A 22,025-nucleotide genomic window follows, 5' to 3' on the forward strand; every position below is an offset into this window, starting at 1 on the left:
TAGAATCAGCTCTTTATTCCATGTTAAAGAACATTCCGAGAGAGAGACAGAGGCCTGGGAAAAGACTAGCATTTGATTAGAACTCATTTTTTACCTTGGCAGTATCCCAGATGGCACCCTATTCCCTATATTAAAGCTCTGGTCAAAAATAGTGCAATAAATAGGGAGCCAATTGGGACAAAGCCCTCGAAAGCCTCTATTCAAGGGCTCCATATTGGATTTAGTAGAAGCAGGGTGAAAAATGATCTGATGGTTGCCAGTGGCAGCCTCACAGAGGGAGAGGATATCCCTGATAGCAGTATAGCCTGGGCTTTGGAAGGGGCTGTGTGTAACGCAGCATTTAAAATCATTCAAACAGAACAAACCCCTTGAAACAGGACTAGAGGCTTTAGCTTACAGCCCGCTCAGCATTAAGAGATATCCCGAAAATATTCAGAAGTGGATTTCATTTCATTTCACACAAGCCCTATTATTTCTGTAGTCTGTAGTTCTGTAAAACCAAGGCCGTGTTATGATGATAGTCTACTCCAGATGTACAGTACCAGTCAAACGTTTGGACACACCTACTCATTCAAGGGCTTTCTTGCCAAGAGTGTGCAAAGCGGTCATCAAAAGAGCGGCTACTTCGAAGGATCTCAAATATAATTTTGATTTGTTTAACACTGTTTTGGTTACTACATGATTCCATATGTGTTATTTCATAGTTTTGATGTCTCCACTATTATTCTACAATATAGAACATAGTAAAAAACAAAATAAAGACCTTGGAATGAGTAGGTATGTCCAAACTTTTGACTGGTCCTGTACACAACGGCTTGTATTCATTCAGCTAAATCTCTCTAGATAGAACTCAACCTTGTACTGTTTTTCTTCAACAAAGAAGAGTGTGATTAGTGATGAACACACTTCCATCCAGGTTGTATTTTCTCATTTACATCAACGACCCGGGGAATAGTTACAGGGGTGAAGAATGAGCCAATTGGAAACTGGGGATGACTAGGTGACCGTGATGGTATGTGGGCCAGATTGGGAATTTAGCCAGGACACCACGGTTAATACCCCTACTCTTATCACGGGATCTTTAGTGACCACAGAGAGTTGTGACACCCATTTAACATCCCATAAAAAAGACAGCACCCTGTGACTGTCCCCAATCACTGCCCTGGAGAATTGGGATATTATTATTTTTCAGCCCAGAGGAAAGTGTTCCTCCTACTAGCCTTCCAACACCACTTCCAGCATCTGGTCTCCCATCCACAGACCGACCAGGACCGACCCTGCTTATCTTCAGTGGCAAGCCAGCAGTGGGATGCAGGGTGGTATGGTTCAATTACAATATAGTCACATTTAGCATCAAATACTGTAACAAATACAGCCAGCACTAAAACAAACCAACCAAACAGCCTCCTCACCTGATTGTGGAAGTTGAGCATGGTGGTGGTCTCTATATCCTTCTTCCCCAGGATCTCCATCTTGACCGGCGACGAGGGGAACTTCCAGGAGAAGTAGTCCAGGAAGTCAGGCAGGTAGGAGGCTGCCCCGTGGATGATGCCCATGACGTAGTGAGCTGCCTGGGATGACGTGTCCTCGCTGAAGGCTAGGGTAACAAACTCCTGGGCGAACTGCTGCATCTCCGCTGGAGACAGGGCCGAGAGCTCGCTGCAGTAGGCGTGTGCCACCAGGGCTCCACCGTTGGGTTGTTCCTCTACGTGGATGAAGCGGGCGAACTCCAGGTTCTCAAAGCCAGGCTGGGGGCACCGTGGCTGGGGGATCTGGAGGGGGGATGTCATGGGGGAAGCTGGGTCCCAACTACTAATGCTACTGCTACTGCTATTGCTGCTGCTCCATAGGGGCTTGGAGAGGGACAGAGTTGGAGAGGGGCTGTAGCAGTTCTCCTGTTTGATGGATGAGGTGGTGGAGGTGTGGTGGTGGTGGACGGGGAGCGGGGGTTTGAACTCTGTGTGGCCGTGGTGGTGGTGGGGCTGTTGTTTGGAGACCAGGCCTGCATGGAGCTCAGAGAGGAGACCAGCACACACGGTCTGGCTGGACCTGTTGTACATCTTGGGACGTTTCCACTTCTCCCTCTCACTCTCTTTGTGTTTCTTCTTCTTCTTCTTCTTCACCTTTTTAATCTGGAGCTCCTCTGAGTTTATCTGGGGTTTCTGCTTGTCTAGAGAGAGAGAGAGGAGGGGAGGAGAGAGGGGGAGCAGGGAGGGGAGAGAGGGGGGGGGGGGCAGAGAGAGGGGAGGAGAGAGAGGAGGGGAGAGAGGGGGGGGCAGAGAGAGAGAGAGGGGGGCAGAGAGAGAGAGAGGGGGGCAGAGAGAGAGAGAGGGGGGGCAGAGAGAGAGAGGGGAGGAGAGACGGGGAAAAATTGTGTTAATAAAAGAGCTGTGAAGAACACCTGCATGCAGATTCACTACTACCCAGAGCATGTCTGGAATCTAGAGAGAGAGAGACCCTCTACTACCCAGAGCATGTCTGGAATCTAGAGAGAGAGAGACCCTCTACTACCCAGAGCATGTCTGGAATCTAGAGAGAGAGAGACCCTCTACTACCCAGAGCATGTCTGGAATCTAGAGAGATAGAGATGCACTACTACCCAGAGCATGTCTGGAATCTAGAGAGAGAGAGATGCACTACTACCCAGAGCATGTCTGGAATCTAGAGAGAGAGAGATGCACTACTACCCAGAGCATGTCTGGAATCTAGAGAGAGATGCACTACTACCCAGAGCATGTCTGGAATCTAGAGAGAGATGCACTACTACCCAGAGCATGTCTGGAATCTAGAGAGAGAGATGCACTACTACCCAGAGCATGTCTGGAATCTAGAGAGAGAGAGAGATGCACTACTACCCAGAGCATGTCTGGAATCTAGAGAGAGAGATGCACTACTACCCAGAGCATGTCTGGAATCTAGAGAGAGAGAGATGCACTACTACCCAGAGCATGTCTGGAATCTAGAGAGAGATGCACTACTACCCAGAGCATGTCTGGAATCTAGAGAGAGAGAGATGCACTACTACCCAGAGCATGTCTGGAATCTAGAGAGAGAGAGATGCACTACTACCCAGAGCATGTCTGGAATCTAGAGAGAGAGAGAGATGCACTACTACCCAGAGCATGTCTGGAATCTAGAGAGAGAGAGACCCTCTACTACCCAGAGCATGTCTGGAATCTAGAGAGAGAGAGATGCACTACTACCCAGAGCATGTCTGGAATCTAGAGAGAGAGAGACCCTCTACTACCCAGAGCATGTCTGGAATCTAGAGAGAGAGAGAGATGCACTACTACCCAGAGCATGTCTGGAATCTAGAGAGAGAGAGACCCTCTACTACCCAGAGCATGTCTGGAATCTAGAGAGAGAGAGATGCACTACTACCCAGAGCATGTCTGGAATCTAGAGAGAGAGAGATGCACTACTACCCAGAGCATGTCTGGAATCTAGAGAGAGATGCACTACTACCCAGAGCATGTCTGGAATCTAGAGAGAGAGAGATGCACTACTACCCAGAGCATGTCTGGAATCTAGAGAGAGAGAGATGCACTACTACCCAGAGCATGTCTGGAATCTAGAGAGAGAGATGCACTACTACCCAGAGCATGTCTGGAATCTAGAGAGAGAGATGCACTACTACCCAGAGCATGTCTGGAATCTAGAGAGAGAGAGATGCACTACTACCCAGAGCATGTCTGGAATCTAGAGAGAGAGAGATGCACTACTACCCAGAGCATGTCTGGAATCTAGAGAGAGACCCTCTACTACCCAGAGCATGTCTGGAATCTAGAGAGAGAGATGCACTACTACCCAGAGCATGTCTGGAATCTAGAGAGAGAGATGCACTACTACCCAGAGCATGTCTGGAATCTAGAGAGAGATGCACTACTACCCAGAGCATGTCTGGAATCTAGAGAGAGATGCACTACTACCCAGAGCATGTCTGGAATCTAGAGAGAGATGCACTACTACCCAGAGCATGTCTGGAATCTAGAGAGAGATGCACTACTACCCAGAGCATGTCTGGAATCTAGAGAGAGATGCACTACTACCCAGAGCATGTCTGGAATCTAGAGAGAGAGAGATGCACTACTACCCAGAGCATGTCTGGAATCTAGAGAGAGAGATGCACTACTACCCAGAGCATGTCTGGAATCTAGAGAGAGATGCACTACTACCCAGAGCATGTCTGGAATCTAGAGAGAGATGCACTACTACCCAGAGCATGTCTGGAATCTAGAGAGAGAGAGATGCACTACTACCCAGAGCATGTCTGGAATCTAGAGAGAGAGATGCACTACTACCCAGAGCATGTCTGGAATCTAGAGAGAGATGCACTACTACCCAGAGCATGTCTGGAATCTAGAGAGAGAGAGATGCACTACTACCCAGAGCATGTCTGGAATCTAGAGAGAGAGAGATGCACTACTACCCAGAGCATGTCTGGAATCTAGAGAGAGAGACCCTCTACTACCCAGAGCATGTCTGGAATCTAGAGAGAGAGATGCACTACTACCCAGAGCATGTCTGGAATCTAGAGAGAGATGCACTACTACCCAGAGCATGTCTGGAATCTAGAGAGAGAGAGATGCACTACTACCCAGAGCATGTCTGGAATCTAGAGAGAGAGAGATGCACTACTACCCAGAGCATGTCTGGAATCTAGAGAGAGAGATGCACTACTACCCAGAGCATGTCTGGAATCTAGAGAGAGATGCACTACTACCCAGAGCCTGTCTGGAATCTAGAGAGAGAGAGAGATGCACTACTACCCAGAGCATGTCTGGAATCTAGAGAGAGATACACTACTACCCAGAGCATGTCTGGAATCTAGAGAGAGATTCACTACTACCCAGAGCATGTCTGGAATCCAGAGAGAGATGCACTACTACCCAGAGCATGTCTGGAATCTAGAGAGAGATGCACTACTACCCAGAGCATGTCTGGAATCTAGAGAGAGAGAGACCCTCTACTACCCAGAGCATGTCTGGAATCTAGAGAGAGAGAGAGATGCACTACTACCCAGAGCATGTCTGGAATCTAGAGAGAGAGAGAGATGCACTACTACCCAGAGCATGTCTGGAATCTAGAGAGAGAGAGATGCACTACTACCCAGAGCATGTCTGGAATCTAGAGAGAGAGATGCACTACTACCCAGAGCATGTCTGGAATCTAGAGAGAGATGCACTACTACCCAGAGCATGTCTGGAATCTAGAGAGAGAGAGACCCTCTACTACCCAGAGCATGTCTGGAATCTAGAGAGAGAGAGAGATGCACTACTACCCAGAGCATGTCTGGAATCTAGAGAGAGAGAGATGCACTACTACCCAGAGCATGTCTGGAATCTAGAGAGAGATGCACTACTACCCAGAGCATGTCTGGAATCTAGAGAGAGAGAGATGCACTACTACCCAGAGCATGTCTGGAATCTAGAGAGAGAGAGATGCACTACTACCCAGAGCATGTCTGGAATCTAGAGAGAGAGAGATGCACTACTACCCAGAGCATGTCTGGAATCTAGAGAGAGAGAGATGCACTACTACCCAGAGCATGTCTGGAATCTAGAGAGAGATGCACTACTACCCAGAGCATGTCTGGAATCTAGAGAGAGAGATGCACTACTACCCAGAGCATGTCTGGAATCTAGAGAGAGAGAGAGATGCACTACTACCCAGAGCATGTCTGGAATCTAGAGAGAGAGAGAGATGCACTACTACCCAGAGCATGTCTGGAATCTAGAGAGAGATGCACTACTACCCAGAGCATGTCTGGAATCTAGAGAGAGATGCACTACTACCCAGAGCATGTCTGGAATCTAGAGAGAGAGATGCACTACTACCCAGAGCATGTCTGGAATCTAGAGAGAGAGAGACCCTCTACTACCCAGAGCATGTCTGGAATCTAGAGAGAGATGCACTACTACCCAGAGCATGTCTGGAATCTAGAGAGAGAGAGATGCACTACTACCCAGAGCATGTCTGGAATCTAGAGAGAGAGAGATGCACTACTACCCAGAGCATGTCTGGAATCTAGAGAGAGATGCACTACTACCCAGAGCATGTCTGGAATCTAGAGAGAGAGAGATGCACTACTACCCAGAGCATGTCTGGAATCTAGAGAGAGATGCACTACTACCCAGAGCATGTCTGGAATCTAGAGAGAGAGAGATGCACTACTACCCAGAGCATGTCTGGAATCTAGAGAGAGAGAGATGCACTACTACCCAGAGCATGTCTGGAATCTAGAGAGAGAGAGATGCACTACTACCCAGAGCATGTCTGGAATCTAGAGAGAGAGAGATGCACTACTACCCAGAGCATGTCTGGAATCTAGAGAGAGAGATGCACTACTACCCAGAGCATGTCTGGAATCTAGAGAGAGAGAGATGCACTACTACCCAGAGCCTGTCTGGAATCTAGAGAGAGATGCACTACTACCCAGAGCCTGTCTGGAATCTAGAGAGAGAGAGATGCACTACTACCCAGAGCATGTCTGGAATCTAGAGAGAGAGATGCACTACTACCCAGAGCATGTCTGGAATCTAGAGAGAGAGAGATGCACTACTACCCAGAGCATGTCTGGAATCTAGAGAGAGAGAGATGCACTACTACCCAGAGCATGTCTGGAATCTAGAGAGAGAGAGATGCACTACTACCCAGAGCATGTCTGGAATCTAGAGAGAGAGACCCTCTACTACCCAGAGCATGTCTGGAATCTAGAGAGAGAGATGCACTAATACCCAGAGCATGTCTGGAATCTAGAGAATCAATGAGCAGAGGAGAGGAGGAAGAGAGGAGGAAGAGAGGAGGAAGAGAGGAGGAAGAGAGGCGGCTCTGGTTGAGGAACAACTACTTCCATCAATACATGAAGACCTTCATTAGCCTTGTATTATTACCATGGTCCCAGCTATAGGCCTCACTGCTTCAGCCAACTCCTCTGACTACTGACACGTGGCATGATTATATTACCACCCAAAAGGAGCAAAACAACTGGGCTTATAATTAGACACAGAGGACAACGTAGTAATTACTACGATTGAATTACAGTAACCAGAGAGCTTGGACACCGCTGTTAGAAAACTGTAATAAACTGGATTCAGTCCAGGGGGTGGAACTGGGAAGAGCCGCAGCAGTCCAGGGGGTGGAACTGGGAAGAGCCGCAGCAGTCCAGGGGGTGGAACTGGGAAGAGCCGCAGCAGTCCAGGGGGTGGAACTGGGAGCAGCCGCGGCAGTCCAGGGGGTGGAACTGGGAAGCAGCCGCGGCAGTCCAGGGGGTGGAACTGGGAAGCAGCCGCGGCAGTCCAGGGGGTGGAACTGGGAAGCAGCCGCGGCAGTCCAGGGGGTGGAACTGGGAAGCAGCCGGCGGTCCAGGGGGTGGAACTGGGAAGCAGCCGGCGGTCCAGGGGGTGGAACTGGGAAGCAGCCCGCAGCAGTCCAGGGGGTGGAACTGGGAAGCAGCCTTAGCAGTCCAGGGGGTGGAACTGGGAAGCAGCCGCAGCAGTCCAGGGGGTGGAACTGGGAAGAGCCGTAGCAGTATACATCCCAAATGGCACCATAGTCCCTGTTTAGTGCACTACTTTTGACCATGGCCAGATTGAATTGTCCTATGTCCCAAATGGCACAGAGGCAGAGCCACCGTAGGCGGGGCCGTTTGGCATCTCATCAGAACCAGAGAACTGTCTAACGTTTTCAGATCACCAGCCAAATGAGCCGTTGTTACCTGCCTGCTGCTACCTGTGGGAAGCAGCTCTTTAAGAGCAGCCAAAATAACAGCCTGATACGTGATCTCCATGCTCTGCTCTCTTTAGTCTCTGTACAAGACTAACCAGCTTCTACCCCCAAGCCTGAAGACTCCTGAACATCTAATCAAATGGCTACCCAGACTATTTGCATTGCCCCCCCCCCCCCCCCCCCCCCCCCTTCTACACTGCTGCTACTCTCTGTTATTATCTATGCATAGTCACTTTAATAACTCTACACACATGTACATATTACCTCGACTAACAGGTGCCCCTGCACATTGACTGTGTACCGGAACCCCCTGTATACAGCCTCGCTACTGTTATTTTACTGCTGCTCTTTAATTATGTTATTTTCATTAGGTTTGATTTGATTGGGAGTCCCATAGGAGTCCCATCGGAGTCCCATAGGGGTCCCATCGGGGTCCCATAGGGGTCCCATCGGGGTCCCATAGGGGTCCCATCGGAGTCCCATAGGAGTCCCATAGAAGTCCCATAGGGGTCCCATAGAAGTCCCATAGGGGTCCCATCGGAGTCCCATAGGAGTCCCATAGGAGTCCCATAGGAGTCCCATAGGGGTCCCATAGGAGTCCCATAGGGGTCCCATAGGAGTCCCATAGGAGTCCCATAGGGGTCCCATAGGGGTCCCATAAGAGTCCCATAAGAGTCCCATAGGGGTCCCATAGGGGTCCCATAGGAGTCCCATCGGAGCCCAATAGGAGTCCCATAGGAGTCCCATCGGAGTCCCATAGGGCGGCACAGTTGGCCCAGCGTCGTCCGGGTTCGGCCGGTGGAGGCCTCATTGGAAATAAGAATTTGTTCTTAACTGATTTGTCAAGTTAAATATAATAAAAAACATCTGTTAATATTTAAAATTTAAATAATTAGTGGCTGCTTTTCAGAAATTACATGAAGGTTCTGACTGGAAAAAGAACAAAAACATGGAACAAAATATTAAAACACTGAGGATTAGAGTGAAAATGTTACCGGCTGTCAAAGTCCACACAGCAGAACTTGTGATGGTAAAAAATATATTTTAAAAATAATAAAAGGTTTTTATTGATAGTTACATATTGCGATATGGACGACATTATATAGATGCTTTGACTCCAAGTATCGATTTGTAAAAAAATAAGAAAAAGCGGTATTTTTCATCGTAGAGCTCATTCTCCTTTTTAAATAGTGAGTCAACATGTTTTCAGCACCATTTCCATGACTGATGACTCATTTTCTCGTCTCTCCACAGCAGACATATTGTGAGCAATATGTTTAACATTAAATCACAATATATCTTGGCCAGGTCGCAGTTGTAAATGAGAACTTGTTCTCAACTAGCTTTCCTGGTTAAATTAAAAAGGTGAAATAAAATGTTAGTTTTTTTAAAATATATATAGAATTGTGAAAGTCCCAATGCATACACTAAATAATGCCACCTTAATGTTTACACATCTTACAATACTCATATCATATGTATATACTGTATTTTATACCATCCATTGCACCTTGCCTGTGCCGCTCAGCCATCGCTCATCCATATATTTATATGTACATAGTCATTCACCCTTTTACATGTGTGTATTAGGTAGCTGGAGAACTGTTAGATATTACTGCACAGTCGGAACCAGAAGCACAATCATTTCACTACACTCGCATTAACATCTGCTAACCATGTGTATGTGACCATTAACATCTGCTAACCATGTGTATGTGACCATTAACATCTGCTAACCATGTGTATGTGACCATTAACATCTGCTAACCATGTGTATGTGACCATTAACATCTGCTAACCATGTGTATGTGACCATTAACATCTGCTAACCATGTGTATGTGACCATTAACATCTGCTAACCATGTGTATGTGACCATTAACATCTGCTAACCATGTGTATGTGACCATTAACATCTGCTAACCATGTGTATGTGACCATTAACATCTGCTAACCATGTGTATGTGACCATTAACATCTGCTAACCATGTGTATGTGACCAATAACATCTGCTCACCATGTGTATGTGACCAATAACATCTGCTCACCATGTGTATGTGACCAATAACATCTGCTAACCATGTGTATGTGACCATTAACATCTGCTAACCATGTGTATGTGACCATTAACATCTGCTAACCATGTATATGTGACCAATAACATCTGCTCACCATGTGTATGTGACCATTAACATCTGCTAACCATGTGTATGTGACCAATAACATCTGCTCACCATGTGTATGTGACCAATAACATCTGCTCACCATGTGTATGTGACCAATAACATCTGCTCACCATGTGTATGTGACCAATAACATCTGCTAACCATGTGTATGTGACCATTAACATCTGCTAACCATGTGTATGTGACCATTAACATCTGCTCACCATGTATATGTGACCAATAACATCTGCTCACCATGTGTATGTGACCATTAACATCTGCTCACCATGTGTATGTGACCAATAACATCTGCTCACCATGTGTATGTGACCAATAACATCTGCTAACCATGTGTATGTGACCATTAACATCTGCTAACCATGTGTATGTGACCATTAACATCTGCTAACCATGTATATGTGACCAATAACATCTGCTCACCATGTGTATGTGACCAATAACATCTGCTAACCATGTGTATGTGACCAATAACATCTGCTAACCATGTGTATGTGACCAATAACATCTGCTAACCATGTGTATGTGACCAATAACATCTGCTAACCATGTGTATGTGACCAATAACATGATTTGAGTATATCGATGCCTCAGTATCGTGTTGATATAGTATAGTGAGGTCACTGGCAATTCAGCCCTACTCAGAACCTCAATATTGAGTCATATATATATATTTGTATGTTATGCTGGTTGTGTGTGGACTGACTTCTCCACTACACACATCAACAAAACCACCCAGCCATAAGATCCAGCTCGACTGCCCTTTAAAGTAGACAGCACAGCTAAAGGCCTGCGGTTGGTTGTCTGATCCGTCACAGACACCCTGCCACGCCCAAACATTCACAGACACATTTCAAAGCCCACTGTCTCCCACTCCTCTGTGGCATAATAATAGTACAACAACAGCATGATATGTAGGTATACAGGTAACTGCCAAAATAAAGGAAACACCAACATTGTATGTCAAAGGGCACTGGGCCACCACGAGCCGCCAGAACAGCGTCAATGTGCCTTGGCATAGATTCTACAAGGGGCTGGAACCAAACATTACATCATTTGCCGTTTTGTCGATGGAGGTGGAAAACGCCGTCTCAGTCACCGCTTCAGAATCTCCCGTTAAGTGATGAACTGGGTTGAGATGTGGTGACTGGAATATGGTGAAACGTCAGATCTGGTGACAGACGGCAGGGGAATACGGTGACAGACGGCAGGGGAATACGGTGACAGGCGGCAGGGGAATACGGTGACAGGCGGCAGGGGAATACGGTGACAGGCGGCAGGGGAATACGGTGACAGGCGGCAGGGGAATACGGTGACAGGCGGCAGGGGAATACGGTGACAGGCGGCAGGGGAATACGGTGACAGGCGGCAGGGGAATACGGTGACAGGCGGCAGGGGAATACGGTGACAGGCGGCAGGGGAATACGGTGACAGGCGGCAGGGGAATACGGTGACAGGCGGCAGGGGAATACGGTGACAGGCGGCAGGGGAATACGGTGACAGGCGGCAGGGGAATACGGTGACAGGCGGCAGGGGAATACGGTGACAGACGGCAGGGGAATACGGTGACAGACGGCAGGGGAATACGGTGACAGACGGCAGGGGAATACGGTGACAGACGGCAGGGGAATATGGTGACAGACGGCAGGGGAATACGGTGAAACGTCAGCAAGTTGAGCTGCTTTCGTCACTGAAGCTCCTGTCGAACGTGCCCCAACAAATCACCCCTCTTTCAGAGTCCCAGAGATCTCTTCTTCTATCCACGGTAGTCAAAATAGCAGGCGACTGGGCCTGGACAGCACTTTTAAACATGACCCTAAGCACCATGTTTATTCCATGCCTGTATGGAAGCACATGCTTTCAATATACTTTGTATCCCTCATTTACTCAAGTGTTTCCTTTATTTTGGCAGTTACCAGTAGATTTGTATACATGGTAGCGACTAGTCCGAGCCTGTGGTTATTTTGGTACGCGTGTTGCTCACGCGTGATGCGTGTGCGTATATGGCAGGATGGTGTAGCTAGGAGCACATGGCTGTCAGAACAGGGGAGCCTGCTACAGTGACATGGCCTGGTTCAGAGGAGCTGCTGCTTCACTATAGCACCAACACACACGCCTCTGGAGCACGTTCACCACCATATGACAGGACACACAGAGAGAGACAGAGAGAGACAGAGAGAGAGAGACACAGAGAGAGCGAGAGACACCGAGAGAGTGAGCGAGAGCGAGAGAGACAGAGAGAGCGAGAGCGAGAGAGAGAGAGAGAGCGAGCGAGAGAGACACAGAGAGAGAGCGAGAGACACCGAGAGAGTGAGCGAGAGCGACACAGAGAAAGACACAGAGAGAGTGAGCAAGTATGCGGGGTAGAGAAGGAGAGGGGGAGCAGGAGAAAAACAGAGTGAGCGAGGCAGTGTATTATACTGTGATGCTGTTAATCCAGAGAGCTTTAGCTCCTCCCCCCCCCCCCCCCCCCTACCATTTTACAAGTAGGACAGCAGGCCAGACAGTTATTCAAACCATGATCCGTGTGTGAGACAGAGGTCAGATGTGTCTAAACAGACAGTCAGAGTTTACCAAAACTAGGTGGTGGGCGTGGCAACGGGCGGAGCTGCTGAATTTTAGAGGCCCTTATCTTGACGATGTAGATTTGTTTATGGTTTTTTAAAGCATCTTTAAGACAATTTCCTGCAATTCTATACATTTCTCCATGGCAAATGCTTTGTTTGTTTTGCTCAAACAGAAAATCAATACTGCTAAATTCATAGTTTTTAACATTTTCTATTCTCCCTGACTGTCTAGCTTTTATTTGGGCGATGTTCGTTCTCAAAGATTATATAATAAAAACATTAAGGGTCCATTATAATTTCTTCATACTTTGTGAAGGGTTTCAGTTTTAAATTCACACTGAAAAGCGTTTTTCCATCTCAAAAACAGATTGTGGGACTTCAGACGGCCCGCCCAAGGATTTCAATGACAGGAAACACCCTGCCAGTACACACAGAGAGCATGTGCCTCACAGCTGGAGAGGACATACAACCAGCCCCTAAAGTGTATAATCCACTAAATGTTATGAAACAAACAGTACAAATAGTGTAAGACAGAGACAAACAGAAACAGAATGGGAGAGAGAGAGGGTTTAATGTGACTCCTAGTAGACTGGGAGAGCAGTAGCTAGAATGCTCTGGGTTTCCCCCCCAGCAGCTCCCAGTACTACACCACGGCTCAGTATCTCTACAGTCTGGAGAGGCTGCTAGCTCCTCACTAACAGGCCGCTGATGACCTAATCTAGGACAAGCTGACGCTCAGACTACGTATTACAGAGACTGAGCTTGCTGTGCATACAAACAAACCTCCAGTGTCACAGTGCATCGTCTAGTTATCTAGGCCAATCTGCCTGCACCCAAAACACCAGTTATAAACACAGAGAGAGACTGATAGTCAACTGGAAAAGCCTGCAGGAAGTGTAGGAATATGATAGATTCATTTTGTATGCACACAAAGCAAGCAAGTGCTAAATATTTGCTCAAGGAGTACAGTTTTGTTCAAACATAATTAATTCCTGAGGAGAGGTGCATGACATCGAGAACAGTTTCCCCTTGCACTGCATCTACACAGCATCAGTTTCCCCCAGCACAGCATCAGTTTCCCCCTGCACAGCATCTACACAGCATCAGTTCCACCCTGCACAGCATCTACACAGCATCAGTTTCCCCCTGCACAGCATCTACACAGCATCAGTTTCCCCCTGCACAGCATCAGTTTCCCCCTGCACAGCATCTACACAGCATCAGTTTCCCCCTGCACAGCATCAGTTTCCCCCTGCACAGCATCTACACAGCATCAGTTTCCCCCTGCACAGCATCTACACAGCATCAGTTTCCCCCTGCACAGCATCTACACAGCATCAGTTTCCCCCTGCACAGCATCAGTTTCCCCCTGCACAGCATCTACACAGCATCAGTTTCCCCCTGCACAGCATCAGTTTCCCCCTGCACAGCATCTACACAGCATCAGTTTCCCCCTGCACAGCATCTACACAGCATCAGTTTCCCCCTGCACTGCATCTACACAGCATCAGTTTCCCCCTGCACAGCATCTGCACAGCATCAGTTTCCCCCTGCACTGCATCAGTTTCCCCCTGCACAGCATCAGTTTCCCCCTGCACAGCATCTACACAGCATCAGTTTCCCCCTGCACAGCATCTACACAGCATCAGTTTCCCCCTGCACTGCATCTACACAGCATCAGTTTCCCCCTGCACAGCATCTACACAGCATCAGTTTCCCCCTGCACTGCATCTACACAGCATCAGTTTCCCCCTGCACAGCATCTGCACAGCATCAGTTTCCCCCTGCACAGCATCTACACAGCATCAGTTTCCCCCTGCACAGCATCAGTTTCCCCCTGCACAGCATCAGTTTCCCCCTGCACAGCATCAGTTTCCCCCTGCACAGAATCAGTTTCCCCCTGCACAGCATCAGTTTCCCCCTGCACAGCATCAGTTTCCCCCTGCACAGAATCTACACAGCATCAGTTTCCCTCTGCACAGCATCTACACAGCATCAGTTTCCCCCTGCACAGCATCAGTTTCCCCTCTGCACAGCATCTACACAGTATCAGTTTCCCCCTGCACAGCATCAGTTTCCCCCTGCACAGCATCAGTTTCCCCCTGCACAGCTGAAGCAGCATTTGACAGAGCACCAAACAATGCCACTGAAATCGTTCCAAAATGGCAGAAATTGATCAACACCCTAAAAGCCACATGAATGGAACTGACAGTGTGTGTGTTCCAAAATCCACAGTAAAATGTAAAATCAGTGGTGGGGGTGAAGAAGAGGAAGTCAATTAGCTGTGTTGTCACAGCCTGGGCTTGACTGCTGAACGCAAACATCCCTGGATGATTACCAGACTGACACCGTCTGTCTGTCTAGTGGTGACATGCTGACAGTCTGTCTGTCTAGTGGTCTCTGGGTAATATAGGCCCTTAAAACACAGACACACAGTTGATGACAAACATCCTCAAAGCTCAGTGTGACCATTACACTAAAGCAGCCATGTTTTTCCTATTGATTTCCAATTGTTGTTTTTTCCTTTTAATCCTACTTCTCTTTCTCCGCCATGACACAGAGCACCGCCTGTTGAGTAATACGCTGATCCTCAACACACGGGGCTCTCAGTGGTGCGTACTGAGACCCCTCCTGTACTCCCTGTTCACCCACGACTCCAACACCATAACATTTGCTGACGACACGACGGTGGAAGGCCAGAACACCGATGAGACAGCCTATAGGGAGGACGCCCCCATTCTCATCGACGGGAGTGGAGTGGGTCGAGAACTTCAATTTCTTCTGTGTCCACATCACTAAGGAATTATCATGGTCCTCACACACCAACCCAGTCGTGAAGAAGGCACGACAACAGAGGCTGAAAAGATTTGGCACAGGTCCTCAACAAGTTCTACAGCTGCACCACAGAGAGCATCTTGGCTGGCTGGATCACCGCCTGGTGTGGCAACAGCTTGCCAATCCAAACGCAAGGCTCTACAGAGGGTAGTGCTCTACAGAGGGTAGTGCGCTACAGAGGGTAGTGCTCTACAGAGGGTAGTGCGCTACAGAGGGTGGAGTGAGTCCTGGATGAGACAGCGCCGGGTGGAATGAGTCCTGGATGAGACAGCGCCGGGTGGACCTGGAATCCTGTCCTTTCTACTCACATTTCCATCTTAAAACACACTACATAACATATCTAAACACACTACATAACATATCTAAACACACTACATAACATATCTAAACACACTACATAACATATCTAAACCACACTACATAACATATCTAAACACACTACATAACATATCTAAACACACTACATAACATATCTAAACACACTACATAACATATCTAAACACACTACATAACATATCTAAACACACTACATAACATATCTAAAACACACTACATAACATATCTAAACACACTACATAACATATCTAAACACACTACATAACATATCTAAACACACTACATAACATATCTAAACACACTACATAACATATCTAAACACACTACATAACATATCTAAACACACTACATAACATATATAACCACACTACATAACATATCTAAACACACTACATAACATATATAACCACACTACATAACATATATAACCACACTACATAACATATCTAATAAACACACTACATAACATATCTAAACACACTACATAACATATCTAAACACACTACATAACATAACATATCTAAACACACTACATAACATAACATATCTAAACACACTACATAACATATATAAACACACTACATAATATATAGTGACTGTACCGAAGACTGCTAGGTGGTATTAGCAGAGGCTCCCTCCTAGGTCTCCCTCGTGCTAGGACTGATCAGCACCACACAGGAAGGGCAGCCTGCTCCGTTTCCTGTCCCCAGTCAGAGAGACAGACACAGGCCTGAGACTCCCAGCTCAGCCTCTCACACAGAGACCAGGCTCAGTGACACTGCAGTGCAGTAGTAGTAACCACACTATGAAAATTAATACTCACTATCCTACACATTCTGCCGTGGATTCTGCTGTCTGAGTGACTCAAACATCACGGAGGGCACCATGCCTTGACAAACACACTCCTGAAAGCACCATTTTTAAAATTGGAGATTCTCCCTGACTGTCTAGCTTTTATTTTGGTGATTGTTAGTTCACAAATATGATCTTATTTAAAAATATATATATCCATTAAATTTTCTACATACCTCATCTTTTTTTAAACTTTTGAACATAGTGTAGGTGGCCCGAAAAAACACTTCAGCAACTCGCCCAACTATTTTCTATATATATATGTGTGTGTGTGTGTGTGTGTGTGTGTGTGTGTGTGTGTGTACACAAGGGGCAAAAGAGGGAAATCTGAGTCTGTGTTGCCTTGCTGGATAGTCAAGCTCCTCACTGTTAGTCCTCAGCTGGGGTGTAGAGCCATGACCTTTACAGCAGACTGGAGTTGTGCTGAGAGGCTCTGCCCGACACACAGTCAGTGTAGTGGTCATATTGATAGAGGAGGCTGGAGTACAGCATTAAGAGCAGTCAGACACACACACACAGTCAGTGTAGTGGTCATATTGATAGAGGAGGCTGGAGTACAGCATTAAGAGCAGTCAGACACACACACACAGTCAGTTTAGTGGTCATATTGATAGAGGGGGCTGGGGTACAGCATTAAGAGCAGTCACACACACACACACAGTCAGTGTAGTGGTCATATTGATAGAGGGGGCTGGGGTACAGCATTAAGAGCAGTCAGACACACACACACACAGTCAGTGTAGTGGTCATATTGATAGAGGGGGCTGGGGTACAGCATTAAGAGCAGTCAGACACACACACAGTCAGTGTAGTGGTCATATTGATAGAGGGGGCTGGGGTACAGCATTAAGAACAGTCAGACACAAACACACACACACAGTCAGTGTAGTGGTCATATTGATAGAGGGGGCTGGGGTACAGCATTATGAGCAGTCAGACACACACACACAGTCAGTGTAGTGGTCATATTGATAGAGGGGGCTGGGGTACAGCATTATGATCAGTCAGACACACACAGAAAGAGGGGTCAGAGCCACTGTACTAAGCAGACCACCAGTCATAGTGTTAGGACTGTGCACAGGTCTGTCCAACGGTGCAAATGATTGAGCACAGCCAACAATATACTGGCTACCTCTTTCAGCATGTTAACCGGAGTAATGCACAGTGCCCTCTGCTAACACACACACCACAAATACACAGTGCCCTCTGCTAACACACACACCACAAATACACAGTGCCCTCTGCTAACACACACACCACAAATACACAGTGCCCTCTGCTAACACACACACCACAAATTCATCTGTTGACTTTTGAATGTGCATACACGCATACAATGTTGGGTGTGTGTACATATTGGTACACTGGTATGGCTGAAGGACAGACAGGTATAAATAGCAGCAGAGTAAACTGATACAGCCCTCTGCTCTGTCAGCCTCACGTCACATTAACACAACACCGGCTGAGTGGCTGGGAGGCTTCCCTCTGACTCCACCACCGACTGACTGGCTGGGAGGCTTCCCTCTGACTCCACCACCGACTGACTGGCTGGGAGGCTTCCCTCTGACTGACTGGCTGGGAGGCTTCCCTCTGACTGACTGGCTGGGAGGCTTCCCTCTGACTCCACCACCCGCTGGGAGGCTTCCCTCTGACTCCACCACCGGCTGACTGGCTGGGAGGCTTCCCTCTGACTCCACCACCCGCTGGGAGGCTTCCCTCTGACTCCACCACTGACTGACTGGCTGGCTGGGAGGCTTCCCTCTGACTCCACCACTGACTGACTGGCTGGGAGGCTTCCCTCTGACTCCACCACTGACTGACTGGCTGGGAGGCTTCCCTCCTGACTCCACCACCCGCTGGGAGGCTTCCCTCTGACTCCACCACCCGCTGGGAGGCTTCCCTCTGACTGACTGGCTGGGAGGCTTCCCTCTGACTCCACCACTGACTGACTGGCTGGGAGGCTTCCCTCCTGACTCCACCACCCGCTGGGAGGCTTCCCTCTCGACTCCACCACCCGCTGGGAGGCTTCCCTCTGACTGACTCGCTGGGAGGCTTCCCTCTGACTGACTGGCTGGGAGGCTTCCCTCTGACTGACTGGCTGGGAGGCTTCCCTCTGACTGACTGGCTGGGAGGCTTCCCTCTGACTGACTGGCTGGGAGGCTTCCCTCTGACTGACTGGCTGGGAGGCTTCCCTCTGACTCCACCACCCGCTGGGAGGCTTCCCTCTGACTGACTGGCTGGGAGGCTTCCCTCTGACTGACTGGCTGGGAGGCTTCCCTCTGACTCCACCACCCGCTGGGAGGCTTCCCTCTGACTCCACCACCCGCTGAGTGGCTGGGAGGCTTCCCTCTGACTACACCACTGACTGGCTGCCTGACTGACTAACTGTCTGGACATTGAGCGATCGTTTTACAGACATGGGAAGCCACTCTAACAGTCTAAATAAATAAAACTCTGGCTGCCCGGCACGCTGCCCGGCACGCTGCCAGACTCGCTGGATCATGTCATGGGCATTGTGTAAGGTCAGGAAAATGGCAGCAGGGTCTTGGCAGTTCATTCCCACCACACCAGGCATTACAGCCTATTTAAAAGCAGGTTGAGGAGAGGGCACGCTGCTAGTTAAAAGACAGATGCAGCTACCACTGATAATATAGCACAATTATCACATCATTATTGCTATTACACAACTATGAATAATTTGGCAGCACTTAGGCCAGTCTTTGTCACAGATATATAGGACAACATCAGATATGAATAGCTTAGGCTGGCTCACAGTGGGCTAAATGTGTCCAAAACATACGTTGATTCACATGGGAGGGGAAGAGAAGAGAGAGAGAGAGAGACCGAGAGAGAGAGAGATGGAGAGAGAGACCGAGAGAGAGAGAGATGGAGAGAGAGACCGAGAGAGAGAGATAGAGGGAGCGAGAGGGAGCGAGAGGGAGACCGAGAGAGATGGAGAGAGAGGGATAGAGATGGAGAGAGAGCGAGAGGGAGACCGAGAGAGATGGAGAGAGAGATAGAGGGGGAATCATAAGACAGCCATCTGTCTCAGCTAAACTCTGAATCGGAGAACAGGAGTCTGTTTGTGTGACTGAACCAACTAGTGAACACAGCCTACTCTCAGGGCCCCTCCCTCCCAAATAGCACCCTATTCCCTATATAGTGCACTACCCTGGTCAGAAGCACTATAAAGGGAATAGCGTGCCATTAGGGATCAACCAACTCTACCATCGCTTCAGCAGCTGTTCCAGTTAAAGGCTTTGGTCACAGGCTGAGTATTTTGGACCCTGGTTACAGCCCAGCCCTGCCACTCTGGGCCCTGGTTACAGCCCTGTCCTGCCACTCTGGGCCCTGGTTACAGCCCAGCCCTGCCACTCTGGGCCCTGGTTACAGCCCAGCCCTGCCACTCTGGGCCCTGGTTACAGCCCAGCCCTGCCACTCTGGGCCCTGGTTACAGCCCTGTCCTGCCACTCTGGGCCCTGGTTACAGCCCTGTCCTGCCACTCTGGGCCCTGGTTACAGCCCTGTCCTGCCACTCTGGGCCCTGGTTACAGCCTAGCCCTGCCACTCTGGGCCCTGGTTACAGCCCTGTCCTGCCACTCTGGGCCCTGGTTACAGCCCTGTCCTGCCACTCTGGGCCCTGGTTACAGCCCTGCCCTGCCACTCTGGACCCTGGTTACAGTCCTGCCACTCTGGGCCCTGGTTACAGCCCTGTCCTGCCACTCTGGGCCCTGGTTACAGCCTAGCCCTGCCACTCTGGGCCCTGGTTACAGCCCTGTCCTGCCACTCTGGGCCCTGGTTACATCCCAGCCCTGCCACTCTGGGCCCTGGTTACAGCCCAGCCCTGCCACTCTGGGCCCTGGTTACAGCCCTGCCCTGCCACTCTGGACCCTGGTTACAGTCCTGCCACTCTGGGCCCTGGTTACAGCCCTGTCCTGCCACTCTGGACCCTGGTTACAGCCTAGCCCTGACACTCTGGGTCCTGGTTACAGCCCTGCCACTCTGGGCCCTGGTTACAGCCCTGCCACTCTGGGCCCTGGTTACAGCCCTGCCCTGCCACTCTGGGCCCTGGTTACAGCCCTGCCCTGACACTCTGGGCCCTGGTTACAGCCCTGCCACTCTGGGCCCTGGTTACAGCCCTGCCACTCTGGGCCCTGGTTACAGCCCTGCCACTCTGGGCCCTGGTTACAGCCCTGCCACTCTGGGCCCTGGTTACAGCCCTGCCACTCTGGGCCCTGGTTACAGCCCTGCCACTCTGGGCCCTGGTTATAGCCTAGCCCTGCCACTCTGGGCCCTGGTTATAGCCTAGCCCTGCCACTCTAGGCCCTGGTTATAGCCTAGCCCTGCCACTCTAGGCCCTGGTTATAGCCTAGCCCTGCCACTCTGGGCCCTGGTTATAGCCTAGCCCTGCCACTCTGGGCCCTGGTTATAGCCTAGCCCTGCCACTCTGGGCCCTGGTTATAGCCTAGCCCTGCCACTCTGGGCCCTGGTTACAGCCCTGTCCTGCCACTCTGGGCCCTGGTTACAGCCCTGTCCTGCCACTCTGGGCAATGGTTACAGCCTAGCCCTGCCACTCTGGGCAATGGTTACAGCCTAGCCCTGCCACTCTGGGCAATGGTTACAGCCCTGTCCTGCCACTCTGGGCCCTGGTTACAGCCCTGCCCTGCCACTCTGGGCCCTGGTTACAGCCCTGCCCTGCCACTCTGGGCCCTGGTTACAGCCCTGCCCTGCCACTCTGGACCCTGGTTACAGTCCTGCCACTCTGGGCCCTGGTTACAGCCCTGTCCTGCCACTCTGGGCCCTGGTTACAGCCTAGCCCTGCCACTCTGGGCCCTGGTTACAGCCCTGTCCTGCCACTCTGGGCCCTGGTTACAGCCCAGCCCTGCCACTCTGGGCCCTGGTTACAGCCCAGCCCTGCCACTCTGGGCCCTGGTTACAGCCCAGCCCTGCCACTCTGGGCCCTGGTTACAGCCCTGCCCTGCCACTCTGGACCCTGGTTACAGCCCTGCCCTGCCACTCTGGACCCTGGTTACAGCCCTGTCCTGCCACTCTGGACCCTGGTTACAGCCTAGCCCTGACACTCTGGGTCCTGGTTACAGCCCTGCCACTCTGGGCCCTGGTTACAGCCCTGCCCTGCCACTCTGGGCCCTGGTTACAGCCCTGTCCTGCCACTCTGGGCCCTGGTTACAGCCCAGCCCTGCCACTCTGGGCCCTGGTTACAGCCCAGCCCTGCCACTCTGGGCCCTGGTTACAGCCCAGCCCTGCCACTCTGGGCCATGGTTACAGCCCTGCCCTGCCACTCTGGGCTCTGGTTACAGCCCTGCCCTGCCACTCTGGACCCTGGTTACAGTCCTGCCACTCTGGGCCCTGGTTACAGCCCTGTCCTGCCACTCTGGACCCTGGTTACAGCCTAGCCCTGACACTCTGGGTCCTGGTTACAGCCCTGCCCTGCCACTCTGGGCCCTGGTTACAGCCCTGCCCTGCCACTCTGGGCCCTGGTTACAGCCCTGCCCTGCCACTCTGGGC

General features: G+C 49.9%; 1 protein-coding gene across 5 annotated transcripts in view; it reads right to left on the bottom strand.

The window, feature by feature from the left end:
- Window positions 1–22,025, bottom strand: part of LOC110518048 — a 182,617-nt gene that overhangs the window by 59,369 nt on the left and 101,223 nt on the right. For all 5 annotated transcript variants that reach the window (XM_036956855.1, XM_036956857.1, XM_036956856.1 and 2 more), the window contains one exon: window positions 1,413–2,170. In XM_036956855.1, the coding sequence (XP_036812750.1) occupies window positions 1,413–2,170 (758 nt within the window). The remainder of the gene's footprint in view (window positions 1–1,412; window positions 2,171–22,025) is intronic.

This window comes from Oncorhynchus mykiss, chromosome 21 (assembly GCF_013265735.2).
Source record: "Oncorhynchus mykiss isolate Arlee chromosome 21, USDA_OmykA_1.1, whole genome shotgun sequence".
NCBI classification, from domain to species: Eukaryota; Metazoa; Chordata; class Actinopteri; order Salmoniformes; family Salmonidae; genus Oncorhynchus; species Oncorhynchus mykiss.